An 18909-nucleotide genomic window follows, 5' to 3' on the forward strand; every position below is an offset into this window, starting at 1 on the left:
CGCGCCGCCTCTTTTACTACCGTAATAATTATTTGTTTTAACTCATTACTGAATGTATTTTAAAAGGTAACTATCATCAAACAAGGAAAATAAAAAATACCAACATAATTTTGTGATTTTACAAAGCATAATATAACTACCGTATTTTTCGCTCTATAACACGCACCTGACCATAACACGCACATCGTTTTTAGAGGAGGAAAACAAGGGAAAAAAACATTCTGAATGAAACAGTGGATGTATCATTTTTGTGCTTCATGCTGTGGCCACAGACATGTGATCTGATGGTGAATTTGGGGTGACCCAATGCAAAAATCCTGAGGATCCATGTGGATCCATGTTTTGTAACCACGTTTTTGCACCATTGCAGCCCCAGGCAACAGTGGGTGCGTGATTTTTGGGGGGCAGGCTGTAGCCATGGACATGCTATGTGCTCTGATGGTGAATTTGGGCTGACCCAATGCAAAGATCCTGAGGATCCATGTGGATCCATGTTTTGTAACCACGTTTTTGCACCACTGCAGCCCCAGGCAACAGTGGGTGCATGATTTTTGGAGGGCAGGCTGTAGCCATGGACATGCTATGTGCTCTGATGGTGAATTTGGGCTGACCCAATGCAAAGATTCTGAGGATCCATGTGGATCCATGCTTTTTAACCACATTTTTGCACCATTGCAGCCCCAGGCAACAGTGGGTGCGTGATTTTTGGGGGGCAGGCTGTAGCCATGGACATGCTATGTGATCTGATGGTGAATTTGGGCTGACCCAATGCAAAGATCCTGAGGATCCATGTGGATCTATGCTTTGTAACCACATTTTAAGTGGGGAGGGAAGGAAAAACACAGAAGGGACACGGAGCAGGAGAGGGGTGTGCAGAGAAGCAGCTGGCTAAGAATGCAGGAGAGGGGTATAACAGGAGGAGGGAGGAAAGGAAGGCAAAAGTTTTCCCTCACCTACCCACCCAAGTCAGCCAGCTCGCGCGCTCTCCCTCCTGCACGGAGCACAGAGACACACTCTGCTTTCCCTCTGCCTGGAGGGGAGGGGCTTTCCCTGCTCTTTGTTCCCTTTGAGCAAACACAGCAAGGAAACAGAGCAGGGTGGGCAGTAAGACCCTGAGGCAGAATGCCGGAAAAATACGGTAATAATTTTCTTAAATTATTGGGGGGGCAGAGCCCCCCCAAACGAATTTTTGAGGGGGCTCGGGCCCCCTCAGGCCCCATGGAGTCGGCGCCTATGTTCAAAGGGATTTGCCGTTCCATCTGATGCACACTTACTCAGAAGTAAGTCCCCATAGTCGCCTTTGGCTGGACTTGACCAGGGGTCCTTTACCTTGGGTAACAGGGGCCAGCTCCAGCCCCTGCTGGCTGGTCACATCTTCCACGCCAAGAAACTGGGCAGAGCCTTTAGGAGCCTCTGGCTGAACCCGCTGCTCTTCTCCCTGGCACCGCCATCTCCACGCAGGTGCCCCCTAGGCAGATTGGCCTGCAGTTCCCCTCAGTGCCAGCCAGCACGATGCCTGCACTCAGAAAAGCTGGAGGGCACTGGCTGAAGTCTGGGAGCCCTCGGTGCCAATGCGCAGCTGCTTTGCTTTTCCTTAGCCTGGCGGACATCAACACAGCACCCTACAGGGGGGTGGTCTCTTGTTCAGATGCCCTCCCTGGGGAAGAGTCGGTGGCCACAGTGAAGTGTGCCAGGAGGGGCCATTCAGAGGGCAGTACAGCACAGCCAGTGGGGAGAGTGCCTTCCTTGGGTGGGGTGGGGGGAGCTTGGATGGCCCCCTGCCTGTGATGCTTAGCTGAGATTCCTGCTATGTTGGGGATTCAACTAGATGACTCAGGAGGGCCCTCCCTACTTTACAGTTAGAAGCCCACGCACTGCCCACTCCACACCACCCAGATGGGACTCTCTTGTCCAACCCCACAAGGCCATTCCTCTGTCTGGACGGGGAGGGGGAGATAAGGTTCGCCAGCACTGCAGCCCCTAACTTCCCCTCCTCACGTTTCAAGCTGGGGCAGAGATGCAGATGCTCCAGGGTCTGGGCTGACCACAGGCACCCATGGGCGTGGATGTTGAGCCTTTCTTTGGGAGGGGGGGTGTTACAGAAAAATCTAGGTGTGAGGCTGCTCAGTCCCCCAGCTCGTCGGGCTGACCCTGCGGGTCCCTGTGGAATAAAGGGAGGAGTCCAGCCAACCGGAGCAAATAAAGAGAGATTGCAAGGAGAGAGATTGCAAGGAGCTCCAAAGGGACTTCTCCAAACGGGGTGAATGGGCCGAAAATACAGTTCATTGTCAATGAGATTAAACCAAAAAAAAAATTCCTTCCAGTAGCACCTTAAAGACCAACTAAGTCAGTTCTTGGTGATACGGAAAGTGGGGGGCATGTCTTCTTTACCTTCTTCTTCGCTACAATATATCCATTTATTCCCAATTGTCAATGTCAAAAGGGACTAAAATCTATAATCCCTCAAGCAAGGTGTCAAGACCCTAATCCTGTCAAATCGCTCTGATCAGCCTTTCCTCCAGGCAATGTCAGGTGGCAGACTGGACCATTGTCTTCTCATCCCCAATACTCAGGAAGTGTTTATCTGCGCATATCTCCGACTCTGCATATTCCCCCCTCCCTCCTCCATATGTTAATCTGTGTAACCCAACCTCCCTTTAATATATTCATGATGTAATCTGTGTAACCAAACCTCTCTTTAATGTATTCATGATGTGTTTTGCACTGTATTCTGGGACATGGAGGGAGTTTCAAAAGTTCATGTCACCCCTTTCTCGCTGTTCAATCTCGTCTTGAACCTGTTGCACAATAAACCTTGGATCTCCGCATTTTGCTCCTGTCCGGCTGAGCTCATTTTCCTCCGCAGGGACCCACGGACACTTAGTCCGACGAGCTGGGTGGCAGTGTAGCCCCACACCCAGATTTAGCCGTAACATTGGTATGAGCTTTCGTGTGCATGCACACTTCTTCAGATAGTGTGCATGCACACAAAAGCTCATACCAAGAACTGACTTAGTTGGTCTTTAAGGTGCTACTGGAAGGAATTTTTTTTTGTTTTGACTATGGCAGACCAACACGGCTACCTATCTGCAATGAGATTAAAGTGATGCCTGTTGGGACAAAAAAACCCTACGCCCATTAATATAATGTACAGGCTCATGGGGTCTGAATTGGATTTCTCTGTGTGCTCTGGGAGACCAGGGGAGAGGGGAGCTGGTCACAGCAGGAGGGGGAGTCTCCCTGGATGCTTCAGCAGCCGGCCTCCTCTGGGTCTCCTGGCCCCCTCCTCTCCTCCCTCTGAGCCTGAACTGCTCTCTGCCCCAGAGTCCTCCTGCTCATCAAACCCTGTTTCCTCCTCAGCTTGCAACACCTCCCCTCCCGTTCTGCTCCCTTTCCTCCCTCTTTCTGCTCTGTTTTCTCCCCTGTGTGAATCCGTTGATGTGTTTTAAGGTTTCCATTTCGACTGAAGCTCTTTCCGCACTCAATGCATTTAAATGGTTTCACCCTTTATGAGTCCGTTGATGTTTTCTAAGGTTTCCATTTCGACTGAAGCTCTTTCCGCACTCAATGCATTTAAATGGTTTCCCCCCTGTGTGAGCCAGTTGATGTCTTCTAAGGCTTGCATTGAAATAGAAGCTCTTTCCACATTCCATGCATTAAATGGATTATCCCCTTTGTGAGTCTGCTGGTGTAATTTAAGGTCTCCTTTTTGACTGAAGCTCTTCCCGCATGCCATACATTCATATGGTTTTCCCCTGCCTGTGTGAGTCCGTTGATGTGATCTAAGGCCTGCATCGAAACTGAAGCTCTTTCCACACTCCATACATTTATATGGTTTCTCCCCTGTGTGAATCCGTTGATGTTTTCTAAGGTTTCCACTATCACTAAAGCTCTTTCCGCACTCCCTACATTTAAAAGGTTTCTCCCCTGTATGCGTCCGTTGATGTATATTGCGTTTTCCAATCTGACTGAAGCTCTTTCCACACTCCATACATTTATATGGTTTTTCACCCGTGTGAGTCCGTTGATGTATTCTAAGTTTATCACTCTAACTGAAGCTCTTTCCACACTCCATACATTTATATGGTTTCTCCCCTGTGTGAGTCTGGTGATGGTTATTGAGGTGTCCACTCCGACTGAAGCTCTTTCCACACTCCACTCCATACATTTATATGGTTTCTCCCCTGTGTGAGTCTGGTGATGTTTACTGAGGTGTCCACTCTGACTGAAGCTCTTTCCACACTCCATACATTGAAATGGTTTTTCACCCGTGTGAGTCCGTTGATGTGAACTTAAGTGTCCACTCCGAAGGAAGCTTTTTCCACACTCCACACATTGAAATGGTTTCTCCCCTGTGTGAATCCGTTGATGTTTTCTAAGGTCTCCACTCTGACTGAAGCTCTTTCCGCACTCTATACATTTATATGGTTTCTCCCCTGTGTGAATACGTTGATGTTTTCTAAGGTCTCCACTATCACTGAAGCTCTTTCTGCACTCTATACATTTATATGGTTTCTCACCTGTGTGAATTTGTTGATGCATATTGCACTGCCCAATCTGAATGAAGCTCTTTCCACACTCCATACATTTATATGGTTTTTCACCAGTGTGACTTCGCTGGTGTAATTTAAGTTCTGCATTCCGCCTGAAGCTCTTCCCACACTCCATGCATTTAAAAGGTTTTTCACCCGTGTGAATCCGTAGGTGTGAACTTAACTGTCCACTCCAACAGAAGCTTTTTCCACACTCCATACATTGAAATGGTTTCTCCCCTGTGTGAATCCGTTGATGATTTCTAAAGTCTCGACTCCAACTAAAGCTCTTTCCGCACTCTATACATTTATATGGTTTCTCCCCGGTGTGAATCCGTTGATGTTTTCTAAGGTCTCTACTATCACTAAAGCTCTTTCCGCACTCTATACATTTATATGGTTTCTCCCCTGTGTGAGTCCGTAGATGTGAATTTAAGTGTCCACTCTGACGGAAGCTTTTCCCGCACTCCATGCATTTATATGGTTTTTCCCCTGTGTGAGTCCGCTGATGTATTTTGAGGAATCCTCTCTGACTGAAGTTCTTCCACACTCCCTGCATTGTAATCCTTTCTTGTCCATGTAAATCCGCTGATGTGTTTTCCACTATCAGCAAAACATTTCCCACACTCCATACTTTTAAATGGTTTCTCCTCTCGGAGTCATTGATGTGAGCTATGTGTCCTCATTCAATGAAGCATATCCCACATTTCACACATTTTAATTTCTATTCCTCATGAAACGAAAGGTGCCCCATTCCTTGGAATTCTGAATGTCTTCTCCATCACCTTCTTCAGAGTGGGAGGAAAGGAAATCCTGTTTGGGTTTCAAGGAAGAGAACAAAGGGAAAGAGAGCACATCAAGCTCCATTAGCCCCTTCTCTTATTTCAACATCTCCTACATTCCCCCGCCTCCTACCCATGTTCCCAAATTTTTGGAAATGAAAAAGCAATGTCATCAAATGATAGTAATGCATCACCACCTTTCATAATCCTCAAACATCGTTAATAAAGCAGCATGATCTTGGAATACAGCCTTTTCAAATCAATTGTTTCCTCACAGGAAAGGCAGCTGCTCTCTGTTCGTGAACAGGCCCTCTCTTTCTCTGGTCCATCGTTCCTTTGGACATTCCCCATCCTCTGCATCATAATCCTGCATCCACCTCTAGATCTTTATGAATCACCTGCACAGTCTCACTGGCCACAAGAGGTCCATGTGGACCATTTTGGGAGGCCCAGGTCTACATCTTCTCCAGGGACTGTGGTCTGGGTCAGTCAGAGAACTAGTGACAAGGCTTGGTGCTTGGGGTCAGCTGAATGGGTGCTCAGGGAAGCTCCTGTTCTTGGAGATGGACCTCCATCTACATGCCTCACATTGCATGGCGAGAGCAGGAGAAGCAGAAGAAAAGCAGCTGGCACATTGGAATCCCAGACCCCCACTGCTCCTTAAAATAATGATGGGCTGCCTGATCTCGAGCCCATCCTAAAGTGACACTGAAAAAGCTGCATATTAAAGGCAAATGCATAACTGTACTAGTGAAAACTTCAACCTTGAATTTGTAGTGTTGAATTATCAATCAATTTCCTTTACTCGACCGATAGTCAGAAATAAAACATTACACAATAATTATAAACGATAACATCATAGGGGTACATAAATAAGGTAGGGCCACAGTACTAGACCTCTCACAGATAACCCACATCAAGGCTTTCAGTTATACGTTTCCGACGCTTGAATGCCAGGAAAAGAAATTTAGCCACTGACAAAGTTGTTTTCCCAGAAGACTTATTTAGCAGATATGCTGTCTGCTTTCCTGTTTGTCGGGAACTGAGCTGGGGTAAGTATGGAGTTATAAGATACTGTCTTAAATCGCTGTAGAAGGGACAGCTCAGTAAAATGTGCTCTGTGGATTCTACCTCACCCAACGCACAGTGGCATAATCTCTGGTCATATGGGACTCCTCCATATCTTCCCTTCAGAACCGCCGAGTCAAGAACATTCAGCCTAGCCGCAGTAAATAGTCTGCGGTATTCCACGTAGTGGATATCCGCCAGGTAGCGAGCTGGAGCAGCCCGATACAACTGCTCCCCCAGAAACAACCCAGGTTTCACACGGGCTATGTCCTCCTGTCTCGCAATATCCCTTAATCTTTGAGCGATCACCGCCTTTGCGTGCCTATACATCATGGACTCTATATAAAGGGAGGACAACCCGCACTTCTGCACTTCCTCCACTATCTCCCCTTCCCATGGAGATTTAAAGTTATCCCTCAGAATCAAGGGGGCCAAACCCACCGGTCTGAAACAGAGCTTGAGCCATAGCCATAACTTCGCTTTCAGGGCCACATACCTAAAGGCTTGACAACCGGTTTCCAGTCTCATGATCGCGCCTGCCACGGAGGGGGGGATCCTGAGTATGGCCCTGAGGAATTGGGTTTGGATAGATTCCAATTTTTCAAAATCCCTACGTGAGCCCAAGGCAATGCCCACCAGCAGAAGAGGGAGAACTTTCATTTTAAAGAGTCGTAAGGCAACTTTGACAGTTTGTGCCTGTTTCTTGGAGTTAAGGGTTCTAATCACCAGGGCTGCTTTGGATGCGTTCGAGGCTATGTATTCTCTGTGCGCCAGGAAGGACCTATTTGATCTAACAACCTGACCCAGGTATTTGAAGCAACTGACCTGCTCTGAATTTCTGGTGAAGAAGCAATGCTTGGAGATCATGCGGTGGGGGGATGACAGAGTTTGGTGCAAAAACCATCTTGCATGCTTGAGTAGAGCAACTCCAGGGCATGGGCCAAGTAGCAGCAGGGTAGGGGCCACGTGCAGAGCAAGTCCCACACTGAGGTCAAAAACACACAGAGAGGCAGCAGGACTTCTTCAGTAATAGTTTACTCAGCTTTCAAAGCATACAGTTCTCACTGGGTCCCCAGTGAGGCACAAAACGTAGCTCCTGAGAGCAAATCCAGTTTCAGCAATAGAAAAATACAGCATGCAGGATATCCAAGTCAGGCACACAAACCGGCAGAAGGGAGCAAGGGAGGAAAGAGGCTGGAAGGACACAGGGCAATGGAGGTGTGTCTTTCGCTTCCTGTCGTCTGGGATGGAAGTCAGCAACTCAAAATCTGCAGGGGCTTCACGAAGAAAAGCTTTCTGCCGGCTGCTTCCAGGCAAATGAGCATCCCAGAAAAACACACTGTGATATGTGGTGTGTTGCCATATCAATTGTTTTTGAAAAGTTATCACAATGTGGTCTAGAAACCGGTATAGGATGAGATTAATAGATCGCCCAGCCCTAATCCTCACTCACCACCAGAAATACAGATTCACCAACTCCCCCTCACTATCAAAAGGTACCTTACATCTAAAATTATACTCACTAGTGTGAGACATTACCATCATAATTTCATTACTATACAATTATAGATATAAACAGCAGAACTTAAAATACATGACATGCTTTTAAGATGGATTTTCTGCTGAGTTCATTGCTGTGAAGAAAAGAGTAAACTCTGAAAGGAACATGTCCCACACTCCATACATCACAATGGGTTCTCCCCTCTGAGTCCTTAGATGTTCCTTAAACACTCCATTATAACTAAAGCCCTTTCTGCAATCTTTCCCTTTAAACAGCTTCAACTCTTTGAGGGTTGATGGGTTTGTAGGGAATCAAGTGTTAAAGTTCTTCCTGTCCGTGAGTCTGTGGATGTCGGGCTTCCACTAGGACTGAACCTCTGTCCACTTGACATTTATAGGGTTTCTCTCATGTGGGAGTTTGTTGATGTAAATCAAGGGTTCCACTCGGACTGAAGCTCCTTCCAAACTCCATACATTTAAATGGTTTCTCCCCTGTGTGAGTCAGATGATGTCTTCTAAGGCTTGCATTGAAACTGAAGCTCTGTGTATTGATGGAAGAGATTCATAAAGACCAAGCGGGCTTTCTCCTGGGAAGACACTTGTCTGATAATTTGAGGAACATAATTGATATTTTGGAAAAACTAGAAGTGAATATAAACACTAAAGCAGTTCTGATATTTGTGGATGCGGAGAAAGCTTTTGACAATATCTCTTGGAGTTTCATGAAGAAGAACCTACAGGGGATGGGGGTAGGCCAAGGTTTTGAAAATGGTATAAGTGCAATTTACTCTGAACAAAAGGCTAAATTAATTGTAAATAATGTGATGATGGAAGAATTTAAGATAGAAAAAGGGACACGACAGGGGTGCCCAATCTCCCCACTGCTTTTCATATCGGTCCTGGAGGTTCTGCTGAATATGATTAGAAGGGACCGGTTGGTTAAAGGTATACAGGTCGGAGCCAAACAGTACAAACTGAGAGCATTTGCAGATGATTTAGTATTGACGTTACAGGAGCCAGAATCTAATACTAAAAGGGTTTTAGAATTAATTCAAGGATTTGGTCAAGTGGCAGGATTTAAACTGAACAAGCTAAAAACTAAGGTTTTAGAGAAAAATTTAACACCGATTGAAAGAGAGAGGTTTCAGAATGAGACAGGCCTGACTGTGGTTAAGAAAGTGAAATACTTGGGGATTAATATGACAGCCAAAAATGGGAACTTATTTAAAGATAATTATGAAACATGTTGGACAGAAGTGAAAAAAGATTTAGAAATTTGGTCAAATTTGAAGCTTTCACTGTTGCGTCGTATTGCTGTGATAAAAATGAATGTATTGCCTAGAATCTTGTTTTTGTTTCAGACATTGCAAATTGTGGACAAGGTGGACTGTTTAAAGAAGTGGCAGAGAGATATCTCTAGATTTGTCTGGCAGGGCAAGAAGCCCAGAATAAAATTTAAGATATTAACTGATGCAAAGGAAAGGGGTGGATTTGCCCTGCCAGACATTAAACTTTACTATGAATCAGCAGCTTTTTGCTGGTTGAAAGAATGGCTACTTCTTGAAAATACAGACATTTTGGATCTAGAAGGCTCCTTTTTGACTGAAGCTCTTCCCGCATGCCATACATTCATATGGTTTTCCCCTGCCTGTGTGAGTCTGTTGATGTGATCTAAGGCTTGCATCAATAATGAAGCTCTTTCCACACTCCATACATTTATATGGTTTCTCCCCTGTGTGAGTCTGGTGATGTTTATTGAGTTGTCCACTCTGACTGAAGCTCTTTCCACACTCCATGCATTGAAATGGTTTTTCACCCGTGTGAGTCCGTTGATGTGAACTTAAGTGTCCACTCCAACAGAAGCTTTTTCCACACTCCATACATTGAAATGGTTTCTCCCCTGTGTGAATCCGTTGATGTTTTCTAAGGTCTCCACTCAGCCTGAAGCACTTTCCACACTCTATGCATTTATATGGTTTCTCCCCTGTGTGAATCCGTTGATGTTTTCTAAGGTCTCCACTCAGCCTGAAGCTCTTTCCGCACTCTATACATTTATATGGTTTCTCCCCTGTGTGAGTCCGTTGATGCATATTGCACTGCCTACTCTGAATGAAGCTCTTTCCACACTCCATACATTTATATGGTTTTTCACCAGTGTGACTTCGCTGGTGTATTTTAAGTTCTGCATTCTGCCTGAAGCTCTTCCCACACTCCATGCATTTAAAAGGTTTTTCACCCGTGTGAATCCGTAGATGTGAACTTAAGGGTCCACTGTGACGGAAGCTTTTTCCACACTCCATACATTGAAATGGTTTCTCCCCTGTGTGAATCCGTTGATGATTTCTAAGGTCTCCACTCAGCCTGAAGCTCTTTCCGCACTCTATACATTTATATGGTTTCTCCCCTGTGTGAATCCGTTGATGTTTTCTAAGGTCTCTACTATCACTAAAGCTCTTTCCGCACTCTATACATTGAAATGGTTTCTCCCCTGTGTGAGTCTGTAGATGTGAACTTAAGTGTCCACTCTGACGGAAGCTTTTTCCACACTCCATACATTGAAATGGTTTCTCCCCTGTGTGAATCCGTTGATGATTTCTAAGTTCTCCACTCAGCCTGAAGCTCTTTCCGCACTCTATACATTTATATGGTTTCTCCCCGGTGTGAATCCGTTGATGTTTTCTAAGGTCTCTACTATCACTAAAGCTCTTTCCGCACTCTATACATTTATATGGTTTCTCCCCTGTGTGAGTCCGTAGATGTGAACTTAAGTGTCCACTCTGACGGAAGCTTTTCCCGCACTCCATGCATTTAAATGGTTTTTCCCCTGTCTGAGTCTGCTGATGTATATTGAGGAATCCTCTCTGACTGAAGTTCTTCCACACTCCCTGCATTGTAATCCTTTCTTGTCCATGTAAATCTGCTGATGTGTTTTCCACTATCAGCAAAACTTTTCCCACACTCCATACTTTTAAATGGTTTCTTCTCTCGGAGTCATTGATGTGAGCTATGTGTCCTCATTCAATGAAGCATATCCCACATTTCACACATTTTAATTTCTATTCCTCATGAAACGAAAGGTGCCCATTCCTTGGAATTCTGAATGTCTTCTCCATCACCTTCTTCAGAGTGGGAGGAAAGGAAATCCTGTTTGGGTTTCAAGGAAGAGAACAAAGGGAAAGAGAGCACATCAAGCTCCATTAGCCCCTTCTCTTATTTCAACATCTCCTACATTCCCCCGCCTCCTACCCATGTTCCCAAATTTTTGGAAATGAAAAAGCAATGTCATCAAATGATAGTAATGCATCACCACCTTTCATAATCCTCAATCATTGTTAATAAAGCAGCATGATCTCGGAATACAGCCTTTTCAAATCACTTGTTTCCTCACAGGAAAGACAGCTGCTCTCTGTCCGTGAACAGGCCCTCTCTTTCTCTGGTCCATCGTTCCTTTGGACATTCCCCATCCTCTGCATCATAATCCTCCATCCACCTCTGGGCCGTGTTCAGAAAGTGGTGGGGGGATGAGTGTTCAGACCCTCACTTGTGGGGTGCCTCAGGGTTCCGTCCCCCCCCCACGCTTTTTAACATCTATATGAAGCCGCTGGGAGAGATAATCAGGGGGGTTGGACTGGGTGTCCATCAATATGCAGATGATACCGAACTCTACCTCTCTTTCAAATCAGAACCAGTGAAGGCAGTGAAGGTCCTGTGTGAGTGCCTGGAGGCGGTTGGAGGATGGATGGCGGCTAATGGATTGAGGTTGAATCCTGACAAGACAGAAGTACTGTTTTTGGGGACAGGGGTGGGCTGGTGTGGAGGACTCCCTGGTCCTGAATAGGGTAACTCTGCCCCTGAAGGTGCGCAGCCTGGGAGTCATTTTGGACTCACAGCTGTCCATGGAGGCACAGGTCAATTCTGTATCCCGGGCAGCTGTCTACCAACTCCACCTGGTACGCAGGCTGAGACCCTACCTGCCCACGGACTGTCTTGCCAGAGTGGTGCATGCTCTAGTTATCTCCCGCTTGGACTACTGCAATGCGCTCTACGTGGGGCTACCTTTGAAGGTGACTCGGAAACTACAACTAATCCAGAATGCGGCAGCTAGACAGGTGACTGGGGGCGGCCGCCGAGACCACATAACACCAGTCTTGAAAGACCTACATTGGCTCCCAGTACGTTTCCGAGCACAATTCAAAGTGCTGGTGTTGACCTTTAAAGCCCTAAACGGCCTCGGCCCAGTATACCTGAAGGAGCGTCTCCACCCCCATCGTTCTGCCCGGACGCTGAGGTCCAGCGCTGAGGGCCTTCTGGCGGTTCCCTCATTACGAGAAGCAAAGCTACAGGGAAGCAGGCAGAGGGCCTTCTCGGTAGTGGCGCCCTCCCTGTGGAACGCCCTCCCATCAGATGTCAAAGCAATAAATAACTACCTGACATTCAGAAGACATCTTAAGGCAGCCCTATTCAGGGAAGTTTTTAATCTGTGAGATTTTAGTGTATTTTTGGTTTTTATGGAAGCCGCCCAGAGTGGCTGGGGAAACCCAGCCAGATGGGCGGGGTACAAATAATAAATTATTATATATTATTATTATTATTATTATTATTATTATAGATCTTTATGAATCACCTGCACAGTCTCATTGGCCACAAGAGGTCAATGTGGACCATTTTGGGAGGCCCAGGTCTACATCTTCTCCAGGGACTGTGGTCTGGGTCAGTCAGAGAACTAGTGACAAGGCTTGGTGCTTGGGGTCAGCTGAATAGGTGCTCAAGGAAGCTCCTGTTCTTGGAGATGGACCTCTGTCTACATGCCTCACATTGCATGGAGAGAGCAGGAGAAGCAGAAGAAAAGCAGCTGGCACATCGGAATCCCAGACCCCCACTGTTCCTTATAATAATGATGGGCTGCCTGATCTCGAGCCCATCCTAAAGTGACACTGAAAAAGCTGCATATGAAAGGCAAATGGATAACTGTACTAGTGAAAACTTCAACCTTGAATATGTAGTGTTGAATGATTGATGGCCTGAAGTTGTGTTATTTCTAGAGACATGAATTCATTCCGCTTCTGTCTCAAATATAGCTATTATCTGATGTCATGAGGTGTCATGGGAGCGGTAGTACCTTTGGTGGTCCCCACCCTGCACTCAGCTCTCACCTGTGCCTTCCAGAAGCTGTCAGGATGAATCAGGGGCCACAATCCCAGGAATGCTTCAACCGGCTGGCAAAACCAGGTGAGGATAGCTGATGGGTCTCAAATCCTTGGAGGGCTGGGCAATTCTGCTGCACCTGAAGTCAAGCCCTGGTGGATGGAGAGGAGGAGAACAACCGTGAATCCCACAGTCTAGAAGGCAGATTCTGCCCGAGCGGAACAGGAAAGTGAAGGGCAGATGGGATCGTCAACCGGGGAAGGGAGCCCATCGAGAAGGAAAACTCTGGTCCTAAACCTTCACTGCCTCGTGAGTTGTCTTCAGGAGAAGAAAAGGCTATGGAGGGAAACCCACACAAATCCAGAGGGGAGTCTCTAAGAGGGTTGGATGGTGTCCTGCACACCTTCTTCATTCAACTCCTGCAGCCAAGCTGGTGCCAAACATACTGCTCTGCTTTCCTTGGGACCATATCAGCCGGGCTGAGAAGGGGGTCTGGTAGTCTAGGCAGCCCAGGACCCCCAAACCCACTGCCCAGGCTGGCAGTGCTACAAACACAGCAGTTTCAAGTGGGGAGATGGGCTCAGAGCTGTGTATCAAAGTCTCTCCGATGTGGAACAAGGGAAACAGAAACAAAATTTACATGATAAAGGTAAAGGTAAAGGGACCCCTGACCATTAGGTCCAGTCATGGCTGACTCTGGGGTTGCGTCACTCATCTCGCTTTATTGGCCGAGGGAGCCAGCGGCATACAGCTTCCGGGTCATGTGTCCAGCATGACTGAGCCGCTTCTGGCGAACCAGAGCAGCGCATGGAAACGCCCCTTACCTTCCCGCCGGAGTGGTACCTATTTATCTACCTGCACTTTGACGTGCTTTTGAACTGCTAGGTTGGCAGGAGCAGGGACCGAGCAATGGGAGCTCACCGCATCACGGGGATTCGAACCGCCGACCTTCTGATTGGCAAGTCCTACGCTCTGTGGTTTAACCCACAGCACCACCTGGATCCCATATTTACATCATACGGCACTGTAAAAGTATTCAAAATACTTGTTTTTCGAAGAAAAGACCACAATGTATCATGTGGCCCCTTCAAAGCTAAAGAAAGCTTTTGAGGGTGCAGGACCAAGAAAGCTCCTGTCGCCATGATCCTTCCAATGGGGATTCAGGCCTCATCATGGGACTGAAAATGCCCTGGTTGTGCTGGTTGATGATCTCCAACGGGCCAGAGGTTGAGGGGGAAGCTCTTTCCTGGTTCTGCTGGATCGCTCAGCGGCTTTGAAGACCTTTGGCCATGGTGTCCTTCTGGACCCTCTAGGGGAGCTGGGGGCCATGCTATGCAGTGGTTCCCCTCCTTCCTCCTGGGCCATGTCCAGAAAGTGGTGTTCAGACCCCTGGATGCTTACTTGTGGGGTGCCTCAGGACTCCATCCTCTCCCCCATGCTTTTTACTATCTATATGCAGCCACTGGGAGAGATCATCAGGGGGTTTGGGCTGGGTGTTCACCAGTATGTGGATGATGCCCAGCTCTTCCTTTCTTTTAAATTGGAACTAGTGAAGATGGTGAATGCCCTGTGTGTCTGTTTGGAGGTGGTTGGAGGATGGATGGCGGCTAAGACATTGAGGTTGAGTCCTGACAAGTCAGAAATACTGTCCCTGGGGGAGGGTGGGGGCACTCCTGGTCCTGATGGGGTAACTGTGCCCCTGAAGGACCAGGTGTGCAGCCTGTGGGTCACCGCCTTCTGGGATCCATTTGTGAACAGAATGTGTGAGTAAACTCTTTTTATACTTTTATAGAAGACTGTGTCGTGTCTATCTTTTTATGAGGGACTAAAGTGGAAATTACCAAGGAAACTTATTTTAGAGGCTTTAGCGAGCCTGAGCAAACGCATCCGCTGTAAGTTTAAAAGAGGGAATGTTACTCTGCTAAATTGTACAACTTGTTAACACAAGTTGGAAAGGATATAATCAAACAAAATATCCTCTCCTGCATTCCTGAACATTCCCAGTGTCATGGTTGCATTTTTCAGGCATAGAAAAGTACGGATCTAAGTACAGCGATAATTCCTAACCTATCGGTTCAAGAAGGTTCTGGTAGTTTTACTCTGTATGATTCAAAGCTGGTGTTTTCTCTAGATCATGGGGAGGCAAACTAAGGCCTGGGGGTATAAATGTGATGATGATCTTGTGGGGTTTTTTAAAGTTATTTTGGAATTCGTACTGCTATATCAGCTCACAAAATGTTATGGGTGGAGAAAATCACAGGGTTGCTGTAAAATATAATCCCACCCACGCCTTCTCATTTATATACAGTCTGTAAATTTGGGGAGGTCACACACCTCACCTGTGCTAATACTGGCAGTCTTTGGCCTCCACAGGCACACCTGGTGTGTAGAGCCTCCAGCCACAGGCACTGTCTATCAAGAAAAGGGGTCCTTTGACTGGGAAGATGACACGCAGCGTAAATTAATAATGCAGAGTTTTAAAGAAGCTTTACTGAATTAAAATAAGCTTCTTCATAAACAACATGGTTCCAAACAGTTTGACTGAGATTGCATACGGACTCTGCTCAGGGCTGAGACAGACAGACTCTTGCTGAAATCTTACAGAGAGCACAAAGTGCGACTGGCTACTACGTCACATGTCAGAATGACTCCACAGTTAGCAGTTAAGCCTGAATAAATTGAGGAGGCCCAAATGACTGTGCACTCCCTGCACTTCCCAGCCTGCTTTGCTGCTTCTGCACTCATGTGTCTTTGTCACGTGACCAAAGATTCATGCAGTCGCTGTCATCGGATGCTGATAGGTTATATCTCAGCTTGTCAGTCACTCTGACATTGCCTACAAAGAATAAGAGGAACAGAAATGCTTTTGAGGTGCAACTTCTGTATCAGCCCTGAGCGCCATTCCATGGACTCTGCACCCGTTTCTGATGACAGGAGTACATTATCCTCATCCTCAAGAAAGGACAATTAAAGATGGAAGCCTGAGAGAGAGGAAAAGGTTTCTGGCTGCTTCCTGGGTGGGATTGTGGAAACCAAGAGCCGCTTCTGAGAAGGTCTCCCCCCTCCTCTCTTGTTACGGCTAAAAATTGGCCGCTGTTTCTTTAATGCTTAAAAAGCTGCGGGTTGTATATATAGAGTGAGAAATGTTAGTTTGGTGTTGGGTTGGTTGGTTGGTGAAAGCTGGCAGTGTTGATGTGTGTACAGTTGGTCAGACGCTTTTGCAGAAAGACTTTTGAGAATACAGTGGTACCTCGGGTTAAGTACCGTATTTTTCGCTCTATAACACGCACCTGACCATAACACGCACATCGTTTTTAGAGGAGGAAAACAAGGGAAAAAACATTCTGAATGAAACAGTGGATGTATCATTTTTGTGCTTCATGCTGTGGCCACAGACATGTGATCTGATGGTGAATTTGGGCTGACCCAATGCAAAGACCCTAAGGATCCATGTGGATCCATGGTTTGTAACCACGTTTTTGCACCATTGCAGCCCCAGGCAACAGTGGGTATGTGATTTGGGGGGGCAGGCTGTAGCCATGGACATGCTATGTGATCTGATGGTGAATTTGGGGTGACCCAATGCCAAAATCCTGAGAATTCCTGTGGATCCATGCTTTTTAACCACATTTTTGCACCATTGCAGCCCCAGGCAACAGTGGGTCCGTGATTTTTTTGGAGCAGGCTGTAGCCATGGACATGCTATGTGATCTGATAGTGAATTTGGGGTGACCCAATGCAAAGATCCTGAGGATCCATGCTTTGTAACCACATTTTAAGTGGGGAGCGAAGGAAAAACAAAGAAGGGACATTAGAGGGGTGTGCAGAGAAGCAGCTGGCTAAGAATGCAGGAGAGGGATTTAACGGGAGGGAGGAATGAAAGGCAAAAGTTTCCCCCCACCCAAGCCAGCCATATCTCTCTCTCTCTCTCTCTCTCTCTCTCTCTCTCTCCCTCCCCCTCTCTCTCTCCCTTCCCCCCTCTCTCTCCCCCAGCAGCACCGGAGCTTGCCTGGAGGGGAGGGGCTTTCCCTGCTCTTTGTTCCGTTTCAGCAAACACAGCAACGAAACAGAGGAGGGTGGGCAGTAAGACCCTGAGGCAGAATGCAGGAAAGCAGCCGCTTCCTCTTTTCAAGTTTCGCTTCTCCGTGAAGCGCAGCGATTTGATTTTTGTCTGATTTTTCGGCTCCAGGGACCACACATTCGCTCTATAACACGCACAGACATTTCCCCTTCCTTTTTAGAAGAAAAAATCTGCGTGTTATAGAAGGAAAAATACGGTACTTAATTCGTTCCGGAGTTCCATTCGTAACCTGAAACTGTTCTTAACCTGAAGCACCACTTTAGCTAATGGGGCCTCCTGCTGCCGCTGTGCCGCCAGAGCACGATTTCTGTTCTCATCCTGAAGCAAAGTTCTTAACCCGATGTACTATTTCTGGGTTAGCGCGGAGTCTGTAACCTGAAGCGTTTGTAACCTGATGCATATATAACCCGAGGGTCCACTGTAAAAGCAGAAAGTACTCTGCAAGGATGCTCTTCTCGTGGACTCTTCTATGCTGACAAGGGTCCAAGGACCAGGCTGAGGCGACAAAGGGAGGCCAGAACCTTCTCTTTTCTTTTTACAAATACTGACATCTCTTCCTCTGGATTTCCTCTCCTCTCCAGGGGACCAAGGAATGGACTGGGCAGAATCGCTGTGTCTGGACAGGGCGGGGGGTTATGGGGTGGAGATTGCAGGAAGGAAGGGTGGGGGGACAGGACCCCCACTTTCCAGGGATCCCTCTCTGGTCGCCTTGAAGGGGGGGGGGTCGATTACTGGGCGGGAGAGAGAGGCCAAGGCTGTTCCAGCAGAGATCCCCCGCAGCTGCCACAATGGAGACGCGATATCTCCCCCCCCCGCCGCCAATGCTGCCCTTCCCTGCCCCAGGGATGCTCCTCTCCCTCCCCCCCCCCATTTCCTTGACCCCCTCCCTCTCTCCTGAGTCTCCCCTGCATCCAGAGGCTCCCTTGGCGCCGCTCACCCCACACCCTGCGCCCCCATCTCTCCAGCCGGAGGCGCCCCCCCCCAAGAGAACATGGGAGGGACAGGGGGTCTCTATCCAGGCGTCTCTCGCGCCGCTTAACCCTTTCGTGGGCCGCTTTTCTCCGCCAAGAGCCAGGGGAGACGGGTGAGGGGTCCGCCCTGCGAGGAAAGCCCCCTGGGGGCGCTTGGGGAGCTGGCGGGGGTCTCTGGGGGGATCTCCTTCCCCCCCTCTCCGCCCCCCCCCCGCGACCCCTTTACCTCTTTCTCCTCGCTCCCGATTCTCCTTTCCTGCAACATCCACGGGGGGGGGGTCCCCTGCCTCCTCCCTCCCCTTTCCGAAAGCGCCCCCCCCCCCAGCTACGGGGCAGAGCAGCAATCCGGAGTGGAAGCTCCACTTCCGGGAGAAGCAGGCAGGGCGGGAGGGAGGGAGGGGGCTACCCGCCCCACATTTCTGGAGCAGAAACCGGATTGGAGGAGGAGGAGGAGGAGCAATGTATTGGGGGCGGGATCTGGGGATTGTGTGGGCGGGATGAGAGGAGGAGGTGCCGGGAGGGGAGGGAAAGTGTTGAGGGGGGGGGAGAGAGGAAATCCCCCCCCCGTCTTCCTTCTGGGGATCAGGAGAGGGGGGAGGGGCTGATCCCGACAATCCAACAGCGAAGTCACAAAATGAGTTTTGCATGGAAATCAGATCTGACTCCGAGTTCGTGTTTTGGCAGCATGACAGGTCTGTCTGTCCGTCGGGATCCCTGAGGATTCCTGCTCCCTGCCTTTTCCGGGCCAGCCTGAGAGATCACTGGAAAGGGAGGATTTCTTGACTCCAGAATCCATCACCGCAGACCCGTTTCATTCAGGCATAGAGATC

The 18909-nt window shown here is 47.9% G+C and overlaps 2 protein-coding genes and 1 long non-coding RNA gene across 3 annotated transcripts in view; 1 reads left to right on the forward strand and 2 right to left on the reverse strand.

Moving 5' to 3' along the window:
• Positions 1-18909, forward strand: part of LOC310826024 (uncharacterized protein) — a 67923-nt gene that overhangs the window by 36504 nt on the left and 12510 nt on the right. The gene's annotated exons all lie outside the window — the stretch shown is intronic.
• LOC310826287 overlaps positions 2548-18909 on the reverse strand; it is a 430259-nt gene continuing 413897 nt past the window's right edge. Inside the window, exon 4 of the long non-coding RNA XR_014555679.1 lies at positions 2548-2692. This is a non-coding gene — a long non-coding RNA (uncharacterized lncRNA). The remainder of the gene's footprint in view (positions 2693-18909) is intronic.
• LOC310825813 (uncharacterized protein) lies at positions 9466-18535 on the reverse strand (the record flags this gene model as incomplete). The annotated part of the gene is made up of 4 exons (XM_083699634.1): positions 18306-18535; positions 15367-15463; positions 13036-13179; positions 9466-11026 (listed from the first exon to the last, which is right to left on the reverse strand). Exon 4 carries the CDS (start codon positions 10771-10773, stop codon positions 9466-9468), a length of 1308 nt encoding a protein of 435 aa, XP_083555760.1. The 5' UTR covers positions 10774-11026; positions 13036-13179; positions 15367-15463; positions 18306-18535.

This window comes from Podarcis gaigeae (assembly GCF_964106915.1).
Source record: "Podarcis gaigeae genome assembly, chromosome: 10".
In the NCBI taxonomy this organism is placed as follows: Eukaryota; Metazoa; Chordata; class Lepidosauria; order Squamata; family Lacertidae; genus Podarcis; species Podarcis gaigeae.